The sequence below is a fragment of the Rhinopithecus bieti genome, unplaced genomic scaffold (genome assembly GCF_001698545.2).
Source record: "Rhinopithecus bieti isolate Rb0 unplaced genomic scaffold, ASM169854v2 scaffold_19858, whole genome shotgun sequence".
NCBI lineage: Eukaryota > Metazoa > Chordata > Mammalia > Primates > Cercopithecidae > Rhinopithecus > Rhinopithecus bieti.
The window spans coordinates 1723349-1750025 of record NW_016810077.1 but is presented as its reverse complement, the minus strand read 5'-3'; the positions used below and the strand labels follow the sequence as shown (position 1 = coordinate 1750025).

General features: G+C 38.8%; 1 protein-coding gene across 11 annotated transcripts in view; it reads left to right on the top strand.

The window, feature by feature from the left end:
- LRRC8B (leucine rich repeat containing 8 VRAC subunit B) overlaps window positions 1-24842 on the top strand; it is a 74509-nt gene extending 49667 nt beyond the window's left edge. For all 11 annotated transcript variants that reach the window (XM_017891257.1, XM_017891251.1, XM_017891250.1 and 8 more), the window contains 3 exons: window positions 8569-8665; window positions 11580-13744; window positions 22902-24842. In XM_017891257.1, coding sequence (XP_017746746.1) covers window positions 11606-13744; window positions 22902-23174 — 2412 coding nt within the window. In that variant the 5' untranslated portion in view covers window positions 8569-8665; window positions 11580-11605 and the 3' untranslated portion in view covers window positions 23175-24842. The remainder of the gene's footprint in view (window positions 1-8568; window positions 8666-11579; window positions 13745-22901) is intronic.
- Window positions 24843-26677: the final 1835 nt, after the last annotated feature.

The following is a 26677-nucleotide window of genomic DNA, read 5'->3' as shown; positions in this document are numbered from 1 at the left end:
ATTTGGGATTTTATGTTTAAGTCTTTAATCCGTCTTGAGTAAGTTTTTCTATATGGTGTAAGGAAGGGGTCCAGTTTTAATCTTCTGTATATGACTAGCCAGTTATCCCAGCACCATTTATCAAATAGGAAATCCTTTCCCCATTGCTCGTTTTTGTGTTGTTGAAGACCAGATAGTGGTAGGTATGCAGTCTTATTCTGTGTTCTCTATTCTGTGCCATTGGTCTATCTGTCTGCTTTGTGCCAGTACCATGCTATTTTGGGTTATTGTAGCCCTGTAGTATAGTTTGAAGTGTGGCAATGTGATGCCTCCAACTTTGTTTCTTTTGCTTAGCATTGCCGTGGCTATGCAGAGTTTTGTTTGTTTGTTTGTTTTGTTTTGTTTGTTCCACGTGAATTTTAAAATAGTTTTTTCTAGTTCTGTGAAGAATTTCAATGGTAGTTTAATAGAAATAGCATTGAATCTATACATTGCTTTGAACAGTATGGACATTTTAATGATACAGATTCTTCTTATCCATGAGCATGGAATGTTTTTCCATTTATTTTGTGTTGCCTTCAACTTCTTTGAGCAGTGGTTTGTAGTTCTCCCTAGTTAGCTGTATTCCCAGGTATTTTATTCTTTTTGTGCCAGTTGTAAATGGGAGTTTGTCCCTGAGTTGGCTCTCGACATGACTGTTGTTGGTGTATAGGAATGCTAGTGATTTTCACACATCGATTTTGTATCTGGAGACTTTGCTGAAGTTATCAGCTTAAGAAGCTTTTGGGCTGAGACTATGGGGTTTTCTAGATATAAGACCATGTTGTCACAAACAGGGATACTTTGCTTTCCTCTTTTCCTATTTGGATGCACTTTATTTCTTTCTCTTGCCTCATTGCCCTGGCAAGGACTTCAATACTGTGTTGAATAGGAATGGTGAGAGAGAGTATTATTATTGTGTGCTGGTTTTCTTTCTTTCTTTTTTTTTTTTTTTTTTTTTCCTTTTTTGCTAAGGAGTGTTTTACTTCCAAGTATGTGATCAATTTTAAAGTATGTACCATGTAGCAATGGCAATGAGAAAATGTATATTGTGTTTTGGTTGGATAGTTCTGTAGATATCTATCAGGTCCATTTGATTCAGTGTTGAGTTTAGGTCCTGAATATCTTTGTTAATTTTCTGTCTCAGTGACCTAATATTGTCGGTGGGGTATTAAAGTCTCCTACTATTTTTGATTGGGAGTCTAAGTCTCTTTAAGGTCTCTAAGAACTTGCTTTGTGAATCTGGGTGCTCCTATGCTTATGAAGCTTCGCTTGGCCAGATATGAAATTATGGGTTAAAATTTCTGTTAAGAATGTTGAATATTGACTTCTAATCTCTTCTGGCTGGTAGGGTTTCAGCTGAAAAGTTTCCTATTAGTCTGAAGGGCTTTTCATTGTAGGTGACCTGACCTTTCTGTCTAGCTGCCTTTAACATTTTGCCTTTCACTTCAACCTTGGAGAATCTGTTGATTGTGTGTCTTGGGGATCATCTTCTTGTGAAGTATCTTACTGGGGTTCTCTGCACTTCCTGAATTTGAATGTTGGCCTCTCTAGCTAGATTTGGGAAGTTTTCATGGATGATATCCTGAAATATGTTTTCCAGGTTGGTTCCATTCTCCCCATCTCTTTCAGGTAAACCAATCAGCCATAGATTCAGTCTTTTTATATAATCCCATATTTCTTGGAGGCTTTGTTCATTCAGAAAGGCCATCCTCCAACTTTGAGATTATTTTGTCCACTTGGTCTCTGCTGTCTGCCTGTCATTTGAAAAGTGAGAGTGTGATTCAGAAGGGATTACATAGGGAGTGGGTTTTGTTCTACATGGTATGACTTGCTTACTGTGGTGTGGAGTGTGGTCAGGAAAATAGTCTTATAAACAGCAAAAGGTGATGGAGAAGGATTTGAGGTTGCCTTCTCTGTAAGAATTATCCAGCAACTCGTGGCTTATGCTTGTGTTCATATTACAAGAATATGGCTGCAACTTCTTTTATTTTAAGTAGATTTTAGAAAATATGGTAGCTTACTACAAACTTCAAAGAATTGGGAGATCTTTTCCTGAAGAGAAAAATGTTATCTACATTAAATATATGATGTATTCTATAACTGCCAGAAATAAGTAAAAGTGAAGCAATATTTCTTAAAGTTTAGAACAACTCAAATGTCGGCCGGGCACGGTGACTCACGCCTATAATCCCAGCACTTTGGGAGGCCGAGGTGGGTGGCTCATGAGGTCAGGAGATAGAGACCATCCTGGCTAACACGGTGAAACCCCATCTCTACTAAAAATACAAAAAAGTAGCTGGGCGTAGTGGTGGGCGCCTGTAGTCCCAGCTATGTGGGAGGCTGAGGCAGGAGAATGGCATGGACCCGGGAGGGGGAGGTTGCAGTGAGCCGAGATCACACCCTGCACTCCAGCCTGGGTGGCAGAGCGAGACTCCATCAAAAATAATAATAATAAAATAAAAGAACAACTCGGATGTCATTAGGATTTCTATAATTTTTCCCACAGTTTTAATTCACTCAGTAACTTTTTAATTTAATTTATTACTTACTATTTATAATTATTTATTTTATTTCATTTATTCAGTAACTTTCTCCGAGGGCTTCTGATGACTAGGGTAATTTTCCTAATGTTTAGAGTATTCATCAGATTATTTCCCAGACCCATTATCTTACTACAGCTTTGGGTCAGAAGCTCTGGAATGGCAGTTGTGTGTCTCTCTTCTCCTTTGGTTCTCTGTATTATTTTATGATGATGTCAGCTTCTTTCCTTGAATTCTGATTTTTGTGTTCCAGAAATACTGTGCTTCTCCTTTACCTCACTGACCCTGCTTCTCTGTCCTTTTTCACTCTTCCTTATCTAATAAACCTTCCTTACCTATTTTATAGAGGGGACAGCAATTCTGTCCTTCACTCACTAAATTCTTTCTCTCAAATAATTCATTTCTGTGGCACTGACTTAAATGGTCATGACTTCCTACAGTGGGCTAAACATGGCTGCTAAGGCTTAGCAACTCACCCATCAAGAGGTGGAGTTGATTTCCCCACCCTTGGAATCTGGCTGGCTGTGGTAGGTTTTTTGATCAATAGAATGTGGCAGAAATGGTGTTGAGTAATTTCCAAGGCTGGGCCTTAAGAGACTTGTAGTGTCTGTTTTTATGTGCTTGAAACATTCCTTCTTAGATCTTAGTCTCTTGCTGTGAGGAAGCCTAATTAGCCATATAGAGGACTGGCAAGGTCCCTGGTCGACAGCCTAAGCTGGGCTCCCAGCCAGCAATCAGTAGAAGCACCAGTGTTGTGATGGAGGCACTTTGGGCCTTCTAAGTATTCTAGCGTTCCAGCTGACACCATGTGAACTGCCACATCATCCCATAGAATCATGAGAAATTATGAATTGTTAGTTTAGCCACTAAGTTTTGACTTGTTGCACAGAATAAAGAATCAAAACAAAAATTGGTACCTAGAAGTGAGATGCTGCCATAACAAAAAATCTGTCATTTTGTCTTTGAGACCAGGTGTCAGTGAAGGCCTGAAGGGCAGTTAGAATACTGTTGCTGTTGGAGGGTGTCAAATGGTACCCTTGCTTTATATTGAGAAAAAAGTCAGCAAGACCATCACCTGCAGTAACATGGAACATAGAAAATGAACCTAATGAACTTGTGGATCTAGCTTAGGAGATTTTCCAGCAAAATATCAGAAGCTCTGAGTGACCCCTTTAACTCCTTTTTTAACCCTTTTTTTTTTTTTTTTTTTGATACTATGATCAAAGTATTTCAAGAAAGAAACCAATTAAAGAAGAAACTATTTTTATTTTAAGCAGACTTTAGAGGAAGTATTTCCAATCCTGAATTGTCTCAGATTGTAAATCCAACTGTTTCTCATCCCCAGCTCTTCTACCCAGCAAAAGATAGTCAAAGAAAGAAATGGCCTCAGGTCCAAAGATCAGATCCAGAACATTACTGCCAGTAAAACTTGGTCTCAAGGTGAAAATAAAAGTAAAGGCATAGCTGTAAGACCCTTTATTAAACTTCAAAAGATTTATTAAAACTTTATTAAAACTTCAAAAAGATTGAAGGCAGTGCCTCATAGAACCTCTCAGCTAAATGGAAGGGCTTCTAATAATTTCAAGGGTCTTGTCCCACAGCTTTCTAGAACTCAGTTAGATGACAAGATCCTGGACTTCAAGCCTGAATTTGATGCCATAGTGGGATGAAGTTTTGGGGGGGGTGGGTCTTGAGAAAGTGTTCGTGTGCTTTGCATATAAGAGGAATGTGAATCATTTGTGTGGCCAGAGAGTAGACTGTGGTGGATTAAGCATGACTGGAGACTCTTTGCCACTCCTCTCATTAAAAGGTAGAGTCCACTTCCCTTCCCCTTGAATCTGGACTGGACTTTTGACTCCTTTGGCCAGTAGATTTTGGTGGATGTGTCAGTGTGTAGCTTCAAGCCTATGCCTTACAAGAGCTATAGCTTTTACTTTTGTGCTTGTAATGTATTGTCTTAGAACCCACCCACCATGCTATGTGAGGACACTCAAAGAGCCACATGGAGTCTCACATGAAGGAGTTACCAGCCAGCAGTTAGCACCAACTACCAGCCTAAGGAATGAGGACATTTTGTACCTTCCAACCATCTGGAAGGTGTGCCAGCCAACACTATGAAGTGAAAGAACCTCCCACAGAATCTCAAGAAATAAAACCTTTTCTTAAGCCATTAAGGCTTGGAATATGCAGAACAGTTAGCAAAAACCCTCCCATCTCTATTGCTGCTGAGTTCTTGCCACTCCCTGGGAAAGGCTCTATCACCCTGAATACACCCTAAAAGTTTGAATGGTTGGGGGATCTTTTTCATTTTGTACATTTAATTGTTATATAAATATTTATTGTGCCCCATGTGCTAGAAACTGTGTAAGATACTATAATATCATAGGATCAAAATCTGAATCCACTTGACTCCTGCCTCTGCGTGGACCTCTTTATCTAATGTTGCTATAGGTGGTACTGAATTTTAATTTCCCTTGACTATTTTATTCTTGGCTTTCTTTTTGAACATATTATAAACTTTACCCTTATTATTTCTCACCCACATAATTGAAATAGCCTTTCAGCCGCTCCCTTTGTTTCTAATCCCTCCTCCCACAATCCATCCTGCATATCTCCAGAGCTCAGTGATTCACTGTTCTACCGCTTCACATTTCTGAGACTCTGAAGGGTTCATGTGGAGATGGTATCTGTTACTTTGTAGTCTGTAGAGCGGAGAGAGCATCCTAGATGTCTAGTGCAACTTCCAAGAAGACTTAAAAGATAGGCGCTTTTCTCAGATAACTTTATTGTCTATCTTGTAAGCTTTCTCCTCCTGGGGAGATTTGGGGAAAAAAAAAAAAAATCTGGCCTCTCCTAGACCAATTGACTTGCTCTGTGGGAGTAAGGCCTGGGTTTAGGTTTCTTTTAAAAGTGCCCCAAGAGATTCTAAGGTGAAGCTGAGATTGAGAATCACTGTCTTAGATTTGTGATTCTTGAAAAGTGGTCCTTGGACCAGCAGCATCAATATGAACTAGGAATTTGTTAGCAATGCAGTTCTTGAGACCTACTTCCTACCTTATGAATTGGCCACTCTGAGGGATGGACTCATCATGTCATGTTTTAATAAGCTCTTGTGATTTTTATGTCCATTAATATTAGAGAACCACTATTGGAAAAATCTTTCTAGGTCTCAAAACTACAACTGAGTTTGGGAAGCGTGTTTGTTATTTGAAAATCTCTGTACTAACAAGATCTGAAAGAACTGGAAAGGGACATAAGGAAACTGGTATATCAAATTTTACTGCTGGTGATCATTTAGGTACTTGAAAATGTTTAATGCGTGTCATGAAATCTCTCAAGAGTGGTTAAATGAGTTACTTAGCATAAAGAAAGGGGGCAAATTAATCAGAGATACTGATGCATTGTTTCCTGGAGAGAGAACTCAACAAAAGGTGAATTGAAATTTCAGTTAGATATATGTTAGTCCCAAAAAACATCTTAATGGGAAGTAGCACTAAACATTTTGAAGGGCTCTAAGGTGATTTTTAAATCAGTGTTCAATGAGAGTAATGTAGAGAACCACTTTTTGGAATTGTTCGGCTATAATCCCTGCCTGGGGTCAGAGACAGATCTTTGAAGTAGCCTCCAGTTCTCAGTATATAATGACACTAAATACCGTCTGATCATCATTTGTTTATTTTTTCACTTGTTATTTTAGAAATGCTTTCAAAGTAAAATAAGGACTACTGGGAAGTACAGATGCCTAACTTGAATGTTGATTTTACAGTCTTAGAGACTTTGGAGTAAGATTGTCAAGTGAATTCATGTGTTTTGAAAAAGCTTTTATGACTTCTTAATGAGGTTTAAAAGCTGAAAGAATGGGATTAGAACTGTAAAATCCATTACTCTTAACATTTCTTTGGAATGATTTAGTGTGTTTGTATATTAGAAATAGAGATCTTATTTGGATTGAGTCACCATTGTTTACTAAAATATGGTCTGGAAACAATTTCCTGGACAAACAGTATTAAATGGCATAATGACAAAGGATAGCTATGCTTAAACTCTCTAGTTAAGCACTTCATAGGAAAATTAGCATCATTTTATATATATGAATGCTGAGATGTTTTATATATACTTAAATCCAGATGCTGTATATTTAAATATTAAGTTTTAGTTCAGTAGAAAATATTTAGTAGGAAAATGTTTAGCTGAGAAAGTAGATTGTATGTAATGGAAGACATCACAGAAAACTAGATTTACATCCTTATTCAAAAGATTATAATAGAACCCAGTTATAATGCAGATATTGGGTGAGTTGGGAAAGAGCGATAATTAGCTTTTTCTTCAGCTTTTGAGAGACCTAAGACTGTTAATTGGATTGACTGAGACCATGTCGTCTGGTGTGCATGAGGTTGGGATTTGAGTCTGAGGACCTAGGTTCCAGTTGCAACTTTATTTCTTGCAGGTTTTGTCACCTTGGACAAGGTAAATTCTTTGAGCCTGCCTTAATTTCTATGCATATAAACATAAAGAGTAATACTATTTATTTCAGTGGCTTGTTTTAAGTATAAAACAAATTAATGTAAATGAGACATGCTTTGAAGGTAGAAAAACAGATGTTAAATTATTAATAAAGTAGAAAGTGTATTTCTGATATTTAAAGAGAACTGTATTGTATAAGAAGAATCATGGCTGAGTAGCATTTTTGAATTATGCAATAAATTCTTTTCTGGCATGTTACAAATGCAGCTGCTGTGAATATGTAAAATGTTTCACACATCAGATGTCTTTATCATGCTCAGTGCACATAAATGCAGTCATGTGATATATGTTGTAAGACTTTTATAAAGGCTTGTGAATTGTGAATGAGAAATTCTTACTCCAGTGGTGCCATGTAATTATGAATTAGTATACAGCTAGGTTCTTATACATACTAACTGTGCTTTCTAACCTTCAAAACAATTTGATGCTGGATGGTGACTAATTGTAAAATAGGCTTTGCACATGACTTGGTAAACCCAAAGTAAGTTTTGGACATGCCCAGCTTTTTGATATTTGAAATGACAAGCTTACAAGATTATTGCTAAAAGTATCTTAAATACAATTTGGGGTCAGTACTCTTAGGAGTATTTGAAGTACTTTTTAAAACGGATTGTATAATATAAAACCTCCCTAGAAACTTTTTTTTGAGGTTTCATAGGTACTAAAAGATATAATTTTTACATTCAATTAAAAGCAAATTCTAGCATTTTACAATGTTTCTCACAGTTCAAATTATCAATATATATGTAATTTAGCTATCACAAATTATTGAACTATAAATGTTACAAATGGGTTTGTTAACCTCTAAATTAAACAAATATAAAGCCTAAGTATGTTTAATAATAACATAATTTCCAGTAATTTCCGCCATATTTCTGAGCTGTATCTGGAAAAGTATATTAACTTGTCACTTTTTCTAATGATATTGGTAGGCTAAATTTTAGGAGCACTGAGACTCATTTGGATAGATGTTTGGTTTTAAATATGGGTACAGAAATCACTTGGTGCGACAAGCCATCTGAAAAATGCAAATAAGAACAACTGTGTATGAGGAATGAGTGAGAGAAATTAACATATGTCGACTACTTAGAAAAGCTAAGTGTTCATCTAAGTGTTGTAGATACAGAATTTTTAAGTATGTTATATTTAAATTTCTGAAGGAACTTCCCTGTAATTGAAAAGAAGTTCAGGTAGTGAGTATGGTTTAATGAATGTGAGTGGGGCCCTGTAGATACAACTTTGCCAGAATGTGCCCCAGTGTGAAAAGTAAACTGACCTGTGAAACTCTAAGCCAGGCACAGTGGCTCACACCTGTAATCCCAGCATTTGAGAGGCCAAGGTGGAAGGATTGCTCGAGGCCAGGAGTATGAAAATCTATTTGCCATATCATGTCTTATGACAGAGAGGGTTTCTGGAGACAGTATCTCCAGTTTGTTTGTTTGAATGACTATAGCTATTTTAAGATATTTATGTTTTCTCATAGAATGAAGACAAACACAGAGATGGTGTGTCTAAGAAACTTCAAAAGGTGTAGACCTCCTGACTGAAGCATATTGATTTATTTAATTTTTTTCATTATAGTAAGTATAAATATTTAAAATACATTATTTTGGTCAATGTTGACTTGTATTTTTATTGACTAAATATTCACTCTCTGTCAAATACCCTTATCATTGTTGGAGCTACTGTTGTTTTCATTCTTCTACAATTTCAGTTGCATATCTTAAATGAATTTAATTCTCAGGACCTTTGAGAGGACAAATGAAACTTGAATTTAGAGCTGAAAGAACCCTTTGAAATTTTCTGCTTCACTCTTTTTATCCATTACAAGAAATTCTTTTGCAACTTCCCTGATGGATGGTCATTTTATTTATCAAGATTCTGCTCAGGACATAGAGCTGAACTGTTTCACAGAGCAGCCAGTTCGATGACTTTCCACCACAGATTGAATCAAAATGTAATTTTCTAAAGCTTCCACGTACCTGGTTCTACCTTGGGAACAAATCCACTATTCTTTCACCTGTGAGGTTGTTGCACAAAAATGTAAAGATAAATTCTTAGGCTCACCTAGTCATCTATTATCTCAGCTGAATTTCATCAATTGCCTGTGTTCCTCTGTAGGAAATGGTTTGGAAACAACAGCTCCTGGTTGGTTTTTTGCCCATTTTATCTTTAACCTATAACTGAGCATTGGGTTTCAGTATTGTGATCTCACCAGGCAGGTACAGGAGAACTGCAGTTCCTTTATCTGGGTTCACCTATTAATGTGGCCAGAAGTTATAATCAATATTTCAACATAACAGCTATCACATGAGACTAGCTGAAAGTATGCATACATGTCAACTAAAATCCTAAAGTATTTTTCACCTGTTCTTTCTTTCATCCAGCGGTGTTTTCTACCATCCCTCACACCCCTGGCCCCATCATATTTATAGTATTTTGAGATCTAAGCCCAGGACTTTCTCTTTGCCTCATGTATTCCTCTCATTTTAGTTTCTGTCTTACCTCAACACACAATTATGTAAGGCAGAGAGGTGAGGCAGAATGAGAAGAGTTGAGAGTTAGAAATAGACCCACTTAGCTGGAGTGAAGGAGAGAAGCCCTAAAGAGTTATATAATCCACCTGTAGGTCCTAGGAGGAAGGTGAATCCATATAATATAATGTGATGCCCAGAGAGGACACAAGCAGAAAGTAGTGCTCCAGTCCAGCAATTAAACTCAGAAATTGTAGAATGCCCTAACAGGTACAAGAGCATGAAGCTGTAGGGTTCAGGGTCAGATGGTCAGGAATATGCTGAGGGTGAGACTTATTAACAGGGAGCAGGGACTCTGTAATGGGACTCTGAGGTTCAAGGCAGGATACCAGATCCCAGAAAGAGGGCAAATGAGAGTAAAAAAGTCTTCCTGGCTGGGCACGGTGGCTCAGGCCTGTAATCTCAGCTCTTTGGGAGGCCAAGGCGGGCAGATCACAAGGTCAGGAGTTCGAGACCAGCCTGGCCAACATGGTGAAAGCCCATCTCTACTAAAAAGACACAAAAATTAGCCGGACATGGTGGCATGCACCTGTATTCCCAGCTACTCAGGAGGCTGAGGCAGGAGAATTGCTTGGACCTGGGAGGCGGAGGTTGCAGTGAGCTGAGATTGTGCCACTAGAGTCCATGTCAAAAAAAAAAAAAAAAAAAAAAATTTTCCTTGGGGATGCTACTAATACTAGGGTGTCTAGAGAGAAACTCAGGCCCAGAATAGATGATAAGACTCCAGACTCAAGAAAATCCAGGAGAAGCCCTTGGAAATAGGTTAGAGCTGGACTACCAGCAAGGGAAGACCATGCTACCATTACTATTTTTCTTCTTTTTCTTAGCAGATACTTTCTAAGACCCACATATTTCCTTTTACCTTACTCTGTGCTGTCTTATATGATCTGGATTTTACTGATTAGCAATTTTTGAAACAATTGATGTATGTAAGATTCAACATAGAAATTCTCAGGAATGTTGTCTAAATACTTTTCAGTATGAAAATACAAGATAATCTTGTTTTCCTGAAGACAAAAATAATTTAATAATGGAATATACCTTATTCGTTTATCTTTTTAGTACTTTGCTATCACAACATTAAACATGAGAGGGAGTACCCATGATCGAGTATTCTAGCAGAGCTTTTCTTCCTTATTCTTTTTTAAGCCATAACTTTTAAATACTTCCCAAGTTTTAAATACTCAAAGTTTTTTAATACTCACATACTTAAATTACAAAGCGAAAGCTTGTGTGGAAAGGAGATAATACATTCAGTGACAGGTTGGGCATAGAATTGTAGACCCCTCTAAGCCTAAGGGGTAATTTTACAAAGCAGAGCTTGCTTAAAAGAGGCTCCTTGTGGTGACTAAAACAACTCTCGGGCTATAAGTGATGCTTCAGACATGGGAGAAGGTGTGGAAAGGAGCTTACTCAGACATTTTGGAAGGTACAATGTGACCATTGGAAATTAGGTGGCTGGCTGTGGTGGCTCATAGTTGTAATCCCAGCACTTTCAGAGGCCAAGCAGGGAGGATCACTTGAGGGCAAGAGTCTAAGGCCTGTGAGACCCTGTCAAAAAAAAGAAAGAGAGAGAGAAAGAGAGGGGGGTAGAGGAAGGAGCATAGGAACAAGTTTTTCAAATGTCAGTTGAAGACAGATTGACTCCTGGTTTTTAGTAGCCTAGCCTGGAGTTGAGATCCAAGACGTAATGAGATAATTACCTCAAGAGCTCCCCCTAAATTTCTTTCTAGTCACTATCACTGAACGGTCCTCCATCTAAGAGACTATGGCTCACAGTTGGATGGCCTATCGTTTCAAATGAAACCAGAAGACTTATGTGCCACTTGATCAGCTCTCCCTTTTAGGTTTGACCGCAGAGCTAAATCCTACTTTGGGAAGGAGGGCATGTGTGTATGAGCATTAGAGTGAAATGCTTATTTGAGTACTTGCTTCAGTAGTGTTTATTTTCCTCTTCCAGTTTCTGTCCTCCTACAAGGGAAAGTCATGATTACACTAACTGAGCTAAAATGCTTAGCAGATGCCCAGTCATCTTATCACATCTTAAAACCATGGTGGGACGTCTTCTGGTATTACATCACACTGATCATGCTGCTGGTGGCCGTGCTGGCCGGAGCTCTTCAGCTGACACAGAGCAGGGTTCTGTGCTGTCTTCCATGCAAAGTGGAATTTGACAATCACTGTGCCGTGCCTTGGGACATCCTGAAAGCCAGCATGAACACATCCTCTAATCCTGGGACACCGCTTCCACTCCCCCTCCGAATCCAGAATGACCTCCACCGACAGCAGTACTCCTATATCGATGCCGTCTGTTACGAGAAACAGCTCCATTGGTTTGCAAAGTTTTTCCCCTACCTGGTGCTCTTGCACACGCTCATCTTTGCAGCCTGTAGCAACTTTTGGCTTCACTACCCCAGTACCAGTTCCAGGCTCGAGCATTTTGTGGCCATCCTTCACAAATGCTTCGATTCTCCATGGACCACCCGCGCCCTGTCAGAAACAGTGGCCGAGCAGTCAGTGAGGCCTCTGAAACTCTCCAAGTCCAAGATTTTGCTTTCGTCCTCAGGGTGTTCAGCTGACATAGATTCTAGCAAACAGTCATTGCCCTACCCACAGCCAGGTCTGGAGTCAGCTGGCATAGAAAGCCCAACTTCCAGTGTCCTGGACAAGAAGGAGGGTGAACAGGCCAAAGCCATCTTTGAAAAAGTGAGAAGATTCCGCATGCACGTGGAGCAGAAGGACATCATTTATAGAGTATATCTGAAACAGATAATAGTCAAAGTCATTTTGTTTGTGCTCATCATAACTTATGTTCCATATTTTTTAACCTACATCACTCTTGAAATTGACTGTTCAGTTGATGTGCAGGCTTTTACAGGATACAAGCGCTACCAGTGTGTCTATTCCTTGGCAGAAATCTTTAAGGTCCTGGCTTCATTTTATGTCATTTTGGTTATACTTTATGGTCTGACCTCTTCCTACAGCCTGTGGTGGATGCTGAGGAGTTCCCTGAAGCAATATTCCTTTGAGGCGTTAAGAGAAAAAAGCAACTACAGTGACATCCCTGATGTCAAGAATGACTTTGCCTTCATCCTTCATCTGGCTGATCAGTATGATCCTCTTTATTCCAAACGCTTCTCCATATTCCTGTCAGAGGTCAGTGAGAACAAACTGAAACAGATCAACCTCAATAATGAATGGACAGTTGAGAAACTGAAAAGTAAGCTTGTGAAAAATGCCCAGGACAAGATAGAGCTGCATCTTTTTATGCTCAATGGTCTTCCAGACAACGTCTTTGAGTTAACTGAAATGGAAGTGCTAAGCCTGGAGCTTATCCCAGAGGTGAAGCTGCCCTCTGCAGTCTCACAGCTGGTCAACCTCAAGGAGCTTCATGTGTACCATTCATCTCTGGTCGTAGACCATCCTGCACTGGCCTTTCTAGAGGAGAATTTAAAAATCCTCCGCCTGAAATTTACTGAAATGGGAAAAATCCCACGCTGGGTATTTCACCTCAAGAATCTCAAGGAACTTTATCTTTCAGGCTGTGTTCTCCCTGAACAGTTGAGTACTATGCAGTTGGAGGGCTTTCAGGACTTAAAAAATCTGAGGACCCTCTACTTGAAGAGTAGCCTCTCCCGGATCCCACAGGTTGTTACAGACCTCCTGCCTTCACTGCAGAAACTGTCCCTTGATAATGAGGGAAGCAAACTGGTTGTGTTGAACAACTTGAAAAAGATGGTCAATCTGAAAAGCCTAGAACTGATCAGCTGTGACCTGGAACGCATTCCACACTCCATTTTCAGCCTGAATAATTTGCATGAGTTAGACCTAAGGGAAAACAACCTTAAAACTGTGGAAGAGATCATTAGCTTTCAGCATCTTCAGAATCTTTCCTGCTTAAAGTTATGGCACAATAACATTGCTTATATTCCTGCACAGATTGGGGCATTATCTAACCTCGAGCAGCTCTCTTTGGACCATAATAATATTGAGAATCTGCCCTTGCAGCTTTTCCTATGCACCAAACTACATTATTTGGATCTAAGCTATAACCACTTGACCTTCATTCCAGAAGAAATCCAGTATCTGAGTAATTTGCAGTACTTTGCTGTGACCAACAACAATGTAAGTAAATCCATTCCTTCTTTTGTTCAGTATCTGCGGCACTTGTAGTGTGTTACATAGGGCAAGCAAACACACTTCAAATCATGCTATGTGTTCTCAAGCCAAGCCCAATCTGATCTTGTATAAATTACCAAAACACTGAGCATCCATTTTTAATCTGACTTACAAGTCGTCATGGAGATTTTATGAAAAAACATATAAGCATTTGGCACAATTCCTGGCACATAATAGTTGCTCAGCAAATATTTTTCTCTTTGTGTTTTTTTTCCCCCCAATTTTCTACATAAACATCACAAAGTATTTTAAACTATTTAATTCGTTATGGTAGAGCTTACTTTTTGTTTTATGAAGGTTTTAGGTATTAGGGAGTTTGGTAAAACTTTTCCACTTTCCAAATCTGTCATAATAAAATAACTTCTTATTTTAAAATGCTGGGATTATGAATTATTCATAAATCCTTTCTGTGATGTGGTGAAAAAGATTTGAAATCTGCATGCATGTCTAGAAAGATGATTCAAAATGAAAGGCCTGCCTCCATAATGCAACACTACAGCTTCTTAGAAGCTTTTTCCAGGATCCATACTTTAGAATGAACCATAATTTGCAATAGTAAAGCCAAGTTAAGGAAAACTTAACTTTACCAAAACATGAAAAAACAAAACAAATCAGTAGTTTCCTAGGTTAAGATGTGGAGGAGGAGGAAAAAGGGAAAATTCATGGTAGTCTAAAGGTAAGAGAGTGAGGCTAATGTCCATTTTAGAAGAAAGAGGGAAAACCTGGTCAGAAATCAAACCTACCAAGGGATGAAACTGACATTCCTCTACTTGAAAATGGGTATTCCACCACACTTCAAAATATATCCAAAAATTAGCTGGGCAAGGTGGCGGGCGCCTGAAGTCCCAGCTACTCAGGAGTCTGAGGCAGGAGAATCGCTTGAACCCGGGAGGCGGAGGTTGCAGTGAGCCGAGATTCTGCCACTGCGCTCGAGCCTGGTGACAGAGCGAGACTCTGTCTCAAAAAAAAAAAAAAAAAAGAAAAGAAAAAATCTATTATCTTTTAGACATTTTGTAGTTCATATGTCATGGTAAATATAGTTACGAGCATCGTGTTGGCTAATAAACATATTAATTATACATTATTTTTGAAAACCATGAGTGTTAGAGAAATACCAGAAAATTGGGGGGTGAGAGCAAAATTCATGCTGATTTTTAGAACTCTCTGACTTTATTCATATATAAAAGGAGCGAGTCCATTGTTAGACAAATGAGACATCTTCAGATCTTAAAAGTTTGTGAGATTTTAAAACTACATTAGGATTGACCTAGATTAACAGTGTGCATCAGAATTCCCCAAAGAGCTTGCTGAAACACAGATTCCTGAGCCCCGCTCCCAGGGTTTCCAATTCAGTAGGCCGGATGTAGGACCCAAGAGTCTGCATTTCTAAAACGTCCCCAGGTGGAGCTGATGATGCTGGCCTAGTGATGCATTCTGAAAATCACAGGTCTAGAAATGTATCAGTGCCATTTAATTAGGCAGCTGATTAATATTAATATTTTGCTCACTTTTTTATTGTTAAATTTGTAATAAAAATATAAATAATTTTTTTTTCATTGCAGTACTTATTGTTTCTTTTTTTTTTTATTATTATACTTTAAGTTCTAGGGTACATGTGCATAACGTGCAGGTTTGTTACATATGTATACTTATGCCATGTTGGTGTGCTGCACCCATCAACTCGTCAGCACCCATCAATTCATCATTTATATCATGTATAACTCCCCAATGCAATCCCTCCCTCCTCCCCCCTCCCCATGATAGGCCCCAGTGTGTGATGTTCCCCTTCCCGAGTCCAAGTGATCTCATTGTTCAGTTCCCACCTATGAGTGAGAACATGCGGTGTTTGGTTTTCTGTTCTTGTGATAGTTTGCTAAGAATGATGGTTTCCAGCTGCATCCATGTCCCTACAAAGGACGCAAACTCATCCTTTTTTATGGCTGCATAGTATTCCATGGTGTATATGTGCCACATTTTCTTAATCCAGTCTGTCACAGATGGACATTTGGGTTGATTCCAAGTCTTTGCTATTGTGAATAGTGCCGCAATAAACATACGTGTGCATGTGTCTTTGTAGTAGAATAATTTATAATCCTTTGGGTATATACCCAGTAGTGGGATGGCTGGGTCATATGGTACATCTAGTTCTAGATCCTTGAGGAATTGCCATACTGTTTTCCATAATGGTTGAACTAGTTTACAATCCCACCAACAGTGTAAAAGTGTTCCTATTTCTCCACATCCTCTCCAACACCTGTTGTTTCCTGACTTTTTAATGATTGCCATTCTAACTGGTGTGAGATGGTATCTCATTGTGGTTTTGATTTGCATTTCTCTGATGGCCAGTGATGATGAGCATTTTTTCATGTGTCTGTTGGCTGTATGAATGTCTTCTTTTGAGAAATGTCTGTTCATATCCTTTGCCCACTTTTTGATGGGGTTGTTTGTTTTTTTCTTGTATATTTGTTTGAGTTCTTTGTAGATTCTGGATATTAGCCCTTTGTCAGATGAGTAGGTTGCAAAAATTTTCTCCCATTCTGTAGGTTGCCTGTTCACTCTGATATAAATAATATTTTTAAAGGCATTGGTTCCACTAAGCAGTTACAGACAGTTAAATCACTTTTAAAAATGGATTTTTGAAAGTCGCAGCTTATTCAGTTGTTAGCTGGCCATGCATTATTTAAATGTATGAGCAGGTGAATGTTTTCACCGAGTTAATGCAATAAAGAAACCTTAAGATCTTTAGTACTTTTGACACCAAGTTTATGGAATGGAATCCTGGACCATATCTGAAAGAATAAGTGTGAATATCAGACACATGCTTTCTTGAATAAGAAAGGATACTTTGTCCCACAAGAAAAGTCTTATACTGAAAATACTTTATAACCAAAATGGAATGGTATCTTTTTGAGTGGGTTGTCCCAGAAATCTGAGAAAAAGTAGTTGCTGAGCATCTTTGGAGCCAAAATGATGAACATGACATCTTTGGTGAACTTAGAGTCAAAGAAGCACTGTGCAGAGACTATGTAACAACAATATAAATAAACTAAAACTCATCAGAGGACAGCCACCAGGAAGATGAAAACTCTGATGGAATACTTCAGCCTCATGATGGGAAGTACAGGTGGGAGGGGAGAATCGTCCACAATATTGGTCTTCAGATATTTGAAAAATTTACATGGAGAGTAAAACTTGCTGGGAATAACTACAATGTTAGAACTTAGGGAAAGTGGAGAGAACTAGGGCCAGCAGGGGAAGATTTCTCATCTTTCCCATATAGCATCCAAAGATTGAATGAGCATTTGAGGAGGGAAAAGTCATTTTCTTATTAATAAAACTCTCCAGACAGGGACTGCCAGATAATCAGCAGGAGGGTTGTTAAAGGCATCAGGAATTCATGTTTCATGTGGGGATTTAACTAATTTCAAGATTATTTCCAACCTTGAGAGTCTCATGATTCTGAGTTAGATCATGAGGGCAGGAGTTCGAGACCAGCCTGGCCAATATGGTGAAACCCCATCTCTATTAAAAATTAAAAAATTAGCTGGGCATGGTGGCACGTGCCTGTAGTCCCAGCTGCTCAGGAGGCTGAGGCAAAAGAATCGCTTGAACCCGGGAGGCAGAAGTTGCAGTGAGCCGAGATCACGCCACTGCACTCTAGCCTGGGCGACAGAGCAAGACTCCGTCTCAAAAAAGGAAAAAAGAAAATATCACACTGGCTGCATACATAGTTAGATATGCATATACTCAGAAATTCAAGCCAATTAATCCATGTGGAATGGCAGTTGATAAAGATTCCTATAGGATGCATTTTAAACGTCTGATCTCAAGACTTGGGCAGTGTATCAGGTTTATAGATGGAGGCAACAAATACTACCTCTTAAGCAGAAAAGACGTTAGTTGAAAGGATATTAGGTATCTCATATTACCACTGAAAAGACTGCAAAACCAAGCTTGGAAAACAGGCACAAAGTAAGACAGCAGTGAGGACTGTAGCCACAATCATAGTGGAAAAGCACAATGGTGAGGATACACTGCCGAGGACCTTACCAGCTCAGAGCACTGGTTCTGTTCCTGAAAACTTGATGTTGCTGCTCTTGTGACCCTGGGCCTCCCACAGAATAGATTCTTCGTGGCTTCGACTTCTTTGTGATGTTAGCCCCAATTCAAAGTCCGAGTCTGAGCAGCTGATTGGCACAGCTAATGAATGGCCACATTGTGGCTGTAAGAGAGCTGAGAACACAAGAATCTGGTGGTAGTAGTGTCTCTAGTAGGAAGTGAGCTCTGCTACCCACCAAGACTCATAAGGTAGAGAATTACCTCGACATGGGAAGGTATTCGGCAGTCTCTGGGTGGTGGATATTCACTGAGTGGGAGAGCCTTTAACATATGAATATGTGTTGTGCTTCTCCAACAAGAGATGGTATGCAATATTTGCCAAATGTGTTTGAGCAAGACACTTTTTTTATAGAGTGACTCTTGTGTTCTGTGAAGCATACCCTAGAACACTGGATTAGGGAAGTGTTAAAAAATAGAGGTCATCCACAGAGGACTGAAATAAGCATGCCCAGATGTACAAAGAGATGAGACCATTTAGTAAGGTGGGTCAGAATGGAGAGTGCCTGGAAATCTGCCATCAAATTCATGTTTGATTCATTGGATAGTGACTAGGGTGAGACTTGAGTTTGAAAGTGCTAGTTAGCCTGAACTGGTACCTTCAAAGGAGGCTCTGATTGTAGCATATGAAAGGCTTGTGAGAGGACAGCCAAGAAACAAAACCCCATGGAAAGGTTGAATCAGTTATGATTTAGAAGTAGGAATACAGATTTAAAACAAGAGACAAAGACCCTCATACCTGAAAGGAACACTGAGTCCGCAGACTGCAGCCTGGGGGTCAAGTCTACCCACTGCCTGTTTTTATACAGCCCAGGCTAGGATTGATTTTACATTTTAGATGGTTGGGGAAGAAAATCAAAAGAATATTTTGTGACCCATGAAAATTATATGAAATTCAAATTTCAATTTTCACAAATAGATTCCGTTCTTCTTATTAGGGGGCCTGTATTACAACAAAATGATATTCAATTGTTATGTTTTGAATTTCATCACTTAAAAATGTATGGAATTTTTTTTCTATTATATAAGGACCTACATACTATTTTCAGTTTTGCCTCTTGGCCCAGAAAGCCCAAAATACTTATTCTTCTAGTCCTTTGGAGAAAAACTTTGCCAGCCCTTACTCTAGTCCACTTCCCTTATTTTACTGATGATCAGAGCAGTTCACCTGAGGTCTGAAGTTTCCTGGCAAGGGGGCTAGGATGGAACCCAAACATTCTGATTTCTACTCTGCTGTTCTTCTGTGTCTCGTTGGATCAATCCAAATGATTCTACATGGGGAGCAGTGGTATTTGTGGGTGGGCATGGAAGGTGGGAGAAATGGAGGCCAAGATCCATCCCTATCACAGTGCCAAAGAGTAATTGGATTATGGTGGCATTGATTGTAATGGAGAGAAGCACAAGGCTTTGAACTAGGTTTGCTGAAATCTTAGACCAGTCCAATTTACAGATAGGTCTTCTCACTTCCACATTTGTGCTTTTTTTTTTTCTTTCTTATATGAGTTTGAAGACTTAATTCCTTCTGAAGATCATCTGTGTGACACTGAGTTTTGTTGTTTTTGGCATCACTACTTAGAAATATTCAGCTGTGTTTCTTGAAATGATTGGACTTTAGGGTTTGGTAAGCATTTCCCAAGATAGCATGTGTCATTGGCCAGAAAAAAAAAAAGGAAATCTGATATTGAGAAGGATTCTAAAGTAAGATCCCAGCCTCTGGGAAAAAGCGGGGGTATTTAATTTACAATGTCAGCCATAGATGTAAAAGAAAACCATCCTGTTCTCGGGGACTTCAATTCATTTTGCTGAAGATATTTGGTTGTCAGAGAATTCTAGGATGTAGAGAGATTACATAGCCATTAGTTTTTGTTGTTGTCATCTATTTTGTAGTTTATTATGTAGTTTATGTATGTGTGTATTATATATTATAGTTTATTCCATAAAACCATTTTATTGTTGAAGTATGTCATCCCCATAATAGTCTGTAAGCTTTCTCATTGGTTTTTCAGAAGAAATCAGTGATCCACTAAGGTAATATTTTGCTCTCTGGCTTATGTGTCTTACAGTCTAAGAAAGGGCATGCTAAATAAATTAGTTTTAAGTAATTGTTTTCTAACATTTTTTATAAAATTTGTTTTTATAACATTTGTTGACCCAGGCAAAATTGGAGTTCTTGTAAGCTTCAAGGCAAACTATTTTTAAAACTATAAGTAGATTTTTTTCAGGATGCAATTGCTGAGTTGAAGGAAAGTCTTGAGTCTTTAACAAAACTCTCCAGGCTCGTTCAGAAAAATTGAATGAGAGTAGGTGAGGTAAGATCCTGTGCCTTAGTTGGGCAGGGAGCTGGAGAGAAAGCCCTGGAGATGGACCCTCACACATAGGAGGAGTTTCACCAGCGCAGCTCTTGACTCACTTTCACAGCAGCAATGCTAAGGGGCTCACTCCCACTGCCTTGGGAAATCCCTTTCCTCAACTGGAGCCTGAGAAGTCCACTGAAATCACAGATGTAGAGATTTGAAAGGAGACTGGTGGGAATGTGGTAGTGCTGATAGCCAGACAAGAGAGTGAGGGCAATGGCTTCAGGGTAATCACCCAGTAGGAAATCAGTCCAGTTAAAGGAGGTTCTTGCTGGGAATCTGAAGCTGACTGAAGAAGGGAAATATGGAATTCCCTAATGCAGTTCAGGTTAGGGTACTTTTCTTCATACCACTCATTACAGACAATTGTGTAATTGTTTAATGTTTCTCTCTTCCATGAGACTAGTGCTTCTCAACTGGGAATGATTTTGCCTCCCAAGAGACATTTGTCTGGAAACATTTTTGGTTGTCACAACTGGGAAGGGGAGTGGCACTGGCAACTGGTGGGTGGAGGCTGAGGATGCTGCTAAACATCCTACACTGCACAGGACAGCCCCACAGCAAGAATTTTTCCACCCAGAATGTCAACAATGCTGAGGCTGAGATGTCAATGGTGACCTGCATTATTAGGCTAGTTTTCAAAGGCAGTCTTTCTAACTCAGTACTTTATCCCAGCAGCTAGCTGGGAACCTGGCACATCAGAAGGCACTCAGCACATGCTCACTGAATATAAATGAGCCAAGCCTAATTTCTTTTTTAGCCAGTTTGCCTGAGTCATTTCATAGGCACCAACAAGCACTCTTAATAATGCACACTGCAAAGGACTGATTTTTTCTCCACTTGGACATCACTGACCCTACTTCTGAGCTGCAGGTGTCTCTGTGCAGAAGGGGTTGCCTTAGAAAGTGGTTGCATTTCTTCTCATCTCTGCCTCATCTCTCAATATAAGTCTGCATATGTCGGGTTTGCATTGCTCTTGGGAAGGAAATGAAAGTAAAGGGTAGATATTTTTCCCTTTGTTTATATCAAATATTTTAGTGTACAATGATGATCTATATGGAATGTTCTTAGCAGTGACAATCATTAGATTTATTTTTAAGGATATACAGCACTGAATGTGTGTTAGAGGGAGGGGTGATATAGGAGAATGGAGTTTACAACATCATTAACATTTTTTATGGAATTTGGTCATTTTTTAGCTTATATAAAAGCTATTTATCCTTTTGAGGAGAGACAGTTCTGGATGGCCCTAGAACCTTGTCTCCCATCAGGTCTGCATTAGCCCATCAGAGGATATAGGCCAAGTCCCTGAGTGCCCTTCTTATCCCTGTTTCTAACAAAGCCAGTTTTTGAACCAAGGAACTTACATTATTTCATAGTTTTGTAGGTGGCCCCTGTCCCCAGCCAATATGTAAAGTATCATGGGGGTGGGGGGCGGTGGTATGTGCAGTCTATCTGTGCTGAGGCCAGACTTACCCCTCAGTGAAGTGATGGGTTGAAGGGATTGTGTATGTGCTCAACTTCTTCTCTGGAGGTCTCTCCTCAATAAACCCTATTTCTTGTATGTACTGTGGCTCCCTTAGAAATTGACATACAGCCTATCTACCATATAGGGGAGCAGTCAACATGAGCAGCTTTAGGAGTTAACCTAATTTGCATAATCTGTATTATATTTAAAATTATCTCTGTATTATAAATTATTTAATTGAAAACATGCCAGAGGGAAGGAACAAGAGTAAATATTCAGGTGTATGTGTATGTAGAGGGGAATGAAATGTGCATGTATATATAATGTTTTTTTGCTTCTGCTTCTGTAGGCTTTTTTTTTTTTTTTTTTTCTGTTTTGTGGGGTTTTTTTTTTTTTTTTTTTTGAGACAGAGTCTTGCTCTGTCGCCCAGGCTGGAGTGCAGTGGCCCGATCTCGGCTCACTGCAAGCTCCGCCTCCCGGGTTCCCGCCATTCTCCTGGCTCAGCCTCCCAAGTAGCTGGGACTACAGGCGCGGCCACCTCGCCCGGCTAGTTTTTTGTATTTTTTAGTAGAGACGGGGTTTCACCCTGTTAGCCAGGATGGTCTCGATCTCCTGACCTCGTGATCCGCCCGTCTTGGCCTCCCAACGTGCTGGGACTACAGGCTTGAGCCACCGCGCCCGGCCTTCTGTAGGCTTAAAAAAGAGAATGAAGTTTTCAGTCTGCTCTCAGGATCTTAGGATGTTTTTAAGGGTATTATTCATTACATTACACAGTAAACGTTTTATGAAGACTCTTGAGGGTGATTTATTTCTGATCCAGGACTCAAGAGTAATTATTATTCTTCTTACTGGTTTGTTTTTTATCTTAACGACCATGTGTGTATAACTACATATTCTTTAAGAATTGCTTGTTAGAGTGTTTAAAATCAAACTCGTTGCTCACCCATATACAGCAAGGATGTAGGTGTCCAAGGTAGCCACAGTCCTCACTCCTCGCTGTACTCCTGTCTTTATTTTCCCTCTATCTTTTCATCTACTTCAAGTTTATCATCATTGTAGTCTGCATCACTTATAAACCTCCAGAAATGTTTTTTTGGGAAAAAGGTAAATGTCTTATCAAAACCACCAAAACCTATTTTACCAATCTCTTTTCTTCCCTTTCCAGATTGAGATGCTACCAGATGGGCTGTTTCAGTGCAAAAAGCTGCAATGTTTACTTTTGGGGAAAAATAGCTTGATGAATTTGTCCCCTCACGTGGGTGAGCTGTCAAACCTTACTCATCTGGAGCTCATTGGTAATTACCTGGAAACACTTCCTCCTGAACTGGAAGGATGTCAGTCCCTAAAACGGAGCTGTCTGATTGTTGAGGAGAACTTGCTCAATACTCTTCCTCTCCCTGTAACAGAACGTTTACAGACGTGCTTAGACAAATGTTGACTTAAAGGAAAGAGACCCATGTTTCAAAATCATTTTTAAAAGTATGCACGGCCGGGCGTGGTGGCTCACGCCTATAATCCTAGCACTTTGGGAGGCGAAGATGGGCAGATTGCTTGAGGTCAGGAGTTCGAGCCCAGTCTGGCCAACCTGGTGAAACCCCATCTCTGCTAAAAATACAAAAAAATTAGCCAGGCGTGGTGGCATGCACCTGTAATCCCAGCTACTTGGGAGGCTGAGGCAGGGGAATTGCTTGAACCAGGGAGGTGGAGGTTATAGTGAGCCAAGATGGCGCCACTGTACCCCAGCCTGGGTAACAGAGCAAGACTCTGTCTCAAAAAAAATAAAATAAAATAATGCTCCAGGGCTTTAAATGAGAAGTAAAATTTTCTAAGTTAATAAAGATGAAGAATGGGTGACTATTATGATGAACCGTAACTAAATGTCTTATTAAAGCAACTCAGTGTCTAGCCCTAAATTAACCAGGTAAAAACTGTTAACACTAACCTGAAGTTTGTGAATAATTGTTCTTTAACTTATTGAGATGTTGCAAGAAATGCACATCGAGGGTGGACTGGAAGCTATGAAATGACTGAATTCCTCCTTGCAGTGTTTGCCTTCAAGATTGTATAGGTATTCTGTCCTCTTCTTCCCCCAGTCCCCATTACTTATTTGCACACTTGTTTTAACTGACTTCCTGTTTTGATATTTATCACCAAGAACATAACTCATCATTATGAATTGTCTTGATGTATACTCACCACTGTCTTTGATTTATGTTCCTAAATTTTTTTAGATGGGGTGTATTGTGCTTGGCAGAATTCGTTTTTGGCTTAATTTTTACTTCCTTTCCCAGCTTGCTTGAGTCTTCCTTAACCTGATTTTCTCAACACCAATGATGACCCTGAGAAAATGCCTGCATCTGGCCTTTGCCTAGAACAGGAGCTGAGTATTTAAGATGTATTATCCTTGGGGCATCCTGAAAATTAATGTATTCCCTAAAATTTCTTCTTGTCTATCATCAAGGCCTTTTTTTATTTGTTAAGAATTTTTATATTAAATGTAAAACATATAAATATTTTCTATTGTATAATCTTGGATTCAAAATCTGTGAGGATCATTTTTGTAAGATACATAGAATTTATGCATTTCTTTATGAACTTACTGTTAGTGTACTTGGTTTTGGCTGTTTATGACTCTCATGTTTGTGTACATTCTGCTCCAAAATGTTTTTGTACTCTGCAACTAATTACTTTTGGATAACAAAAGCCTTGTGTTTAATGCCCTAAAGTATTTGGGGGTTTCCTTGTGAGAGAGTGGCCGAATCATCTACCTCTCTCTTCCCTAGTCGCTGTGCAATCGTACGGGTACAATTCTTAATTACTTACAAAAACTGTGATAGAGGGGAGAGGTACAGATTTGGTTCTTAAATTGATTTTAAAATATAGAAATTTAGTAAGAGTTAAAGCAAAAGACTTTTTTCCCCCTCCATCTGCGTAATCTCTAGCTGTGATTATAATGTAAAACAGCCTCTATTCAGTGTCTAAAACGAGTTCTCAAAACCCACAAAGAAATAGATCCATTTAACTGAAATTCATCTCATGCCTTTATCTAACTCCTCTGGAAAATACATTTTGCTCCTTTTTATAAAGAGCTTTGTGTTTGGCCTTTTATTATGCATATTTTTTAATGAATAAAATCAACTGACTCATTTTTGGGAAATGTACATCTTTACTGTGTTTTTCCCTAAGGGTCTAGGCATTATGATGCCACCTCTTCATTTTGGATATAACTATGAAGAAATCTATTAACTGCACCTACACAAAACAGGAAAGCACTATAGGTAAACAGTACTGTGTATATGGAATTGTGGTGCGTGGTACATGTTTTCTCTTGCTTTGTTCCAGAAAGATGAAAGTGAGTCTTTAAAGCATAGCAAATAGAGCTTCCCTCACCTGCCACACACTCCTGCACTAAAGTTCAGAGAAAGAAATTATTCAGATCAAATGAAATTTGGATAATATTAGCTATGAGGAATATAGGACACCAAACACACTGCCTCACACATTATTGTTTATTCTGAATGGAAAGGAACAGTGTAAAAATAAATTACTTACCAAAACTTGCCTTTAGTCAGAACATTCAGCTCTCAGGGAAACAGGTATAACTGATGAAACTTCTAGGACTTCAGAAAACAGATTCTAATTATATCCATGTTTTTTGTTGTTATTTTCTTTTTTTTAAGTGTGAGTTGATGTTTATTTTAATGTTTCACAATAGAATTATCATGTATACTGATTCCAGTGTGGTATATGATTAAGTTTTGGACGTGCATATGCCAAAAGTGCTTAAATGTTTTTGGCCACATAACTAGCTAGAATTTGTATGAAAGACTCTCACCCTCTTTTATAGGAAGAATTTTCAAAACAAAATTCAGATTTGCTACCATTCACCTGACGAACTTCTCCATGGCTCGTCACTGGTTTGGTTCAACTGCAAAAGTCATTGGCTAAATTTTCCTTATCACCTACATAAATTTCTATAGGAATTTACTAGCAGGATTAATAATAAATATTATAAACTGCTTTCCACACACTAGGGTATAATTATTGGTGCAATCTATATTGTTTTTGATGCCATGGTTTTACATCTTTTAATTTAAACCTTGTACGCCAGTGTTGAGGTCGCTTTTGAGACAAGGTAGCCCTGATGCAAGGAGCGATGAGGCTACTACTTCACATAAAAAATAGGGTGTTAATACCACCTTTACTGTACAGTTGGAGCAGATCTTTATTTTACAGGTGTTCATATTCACTTAACAGAATTTTAAATAAAGACAATTAAGTTTGTTAAATTATAATTATGAGAGTTTCGTTGGCATTTGATTTCAAGAATACATATGCATTTTCCAAAAAATAAATGTGGAGGTTATTCAAAACAAAATTCATAGCTTATGGTAGTAATGGCATGGGTTACTTTTATTTGCATGCACACACAGACACACATACTTCATGTATGTAAATTATAATATTATTTTTTGATATATCTAGTGGATTTTTTTTCCAAAATTGCAGGAGGTTGTAGATTAAATAGTAGGATAGCAAGTTTTTTAATTCATTAGTCATGAAGTACTGTATTCCCTAAGTTATGACATTTAAAAGAAATCACATGCTCAACCTTGATCTGAGAACCTAAGTGTTTCTGAGCATTCTGGTAAAGGAGTAGTGTTCTTTTCCTAACTTACATCAGGGTACATCTGTGTGGCACATAGATACTATATTTTCGTTCTTCACTCCCAGTCTTAATTTCTTTCCCCTGTATGTCACTGTATTTTATGTCACTTCACATTATGTTAAACAGGGTAAATAGAGATCCTCAGTGTCTCAGTGCTGTGGCATAGCTCCAATAGGTGTGCTGTGGTGCACTGCAGTGATGTATTTGCATAACATTGTTTGATAGTGAAAAAATTTTTTTTCTGTTCAAGTGTTTTGTGATGAAAATTTTAT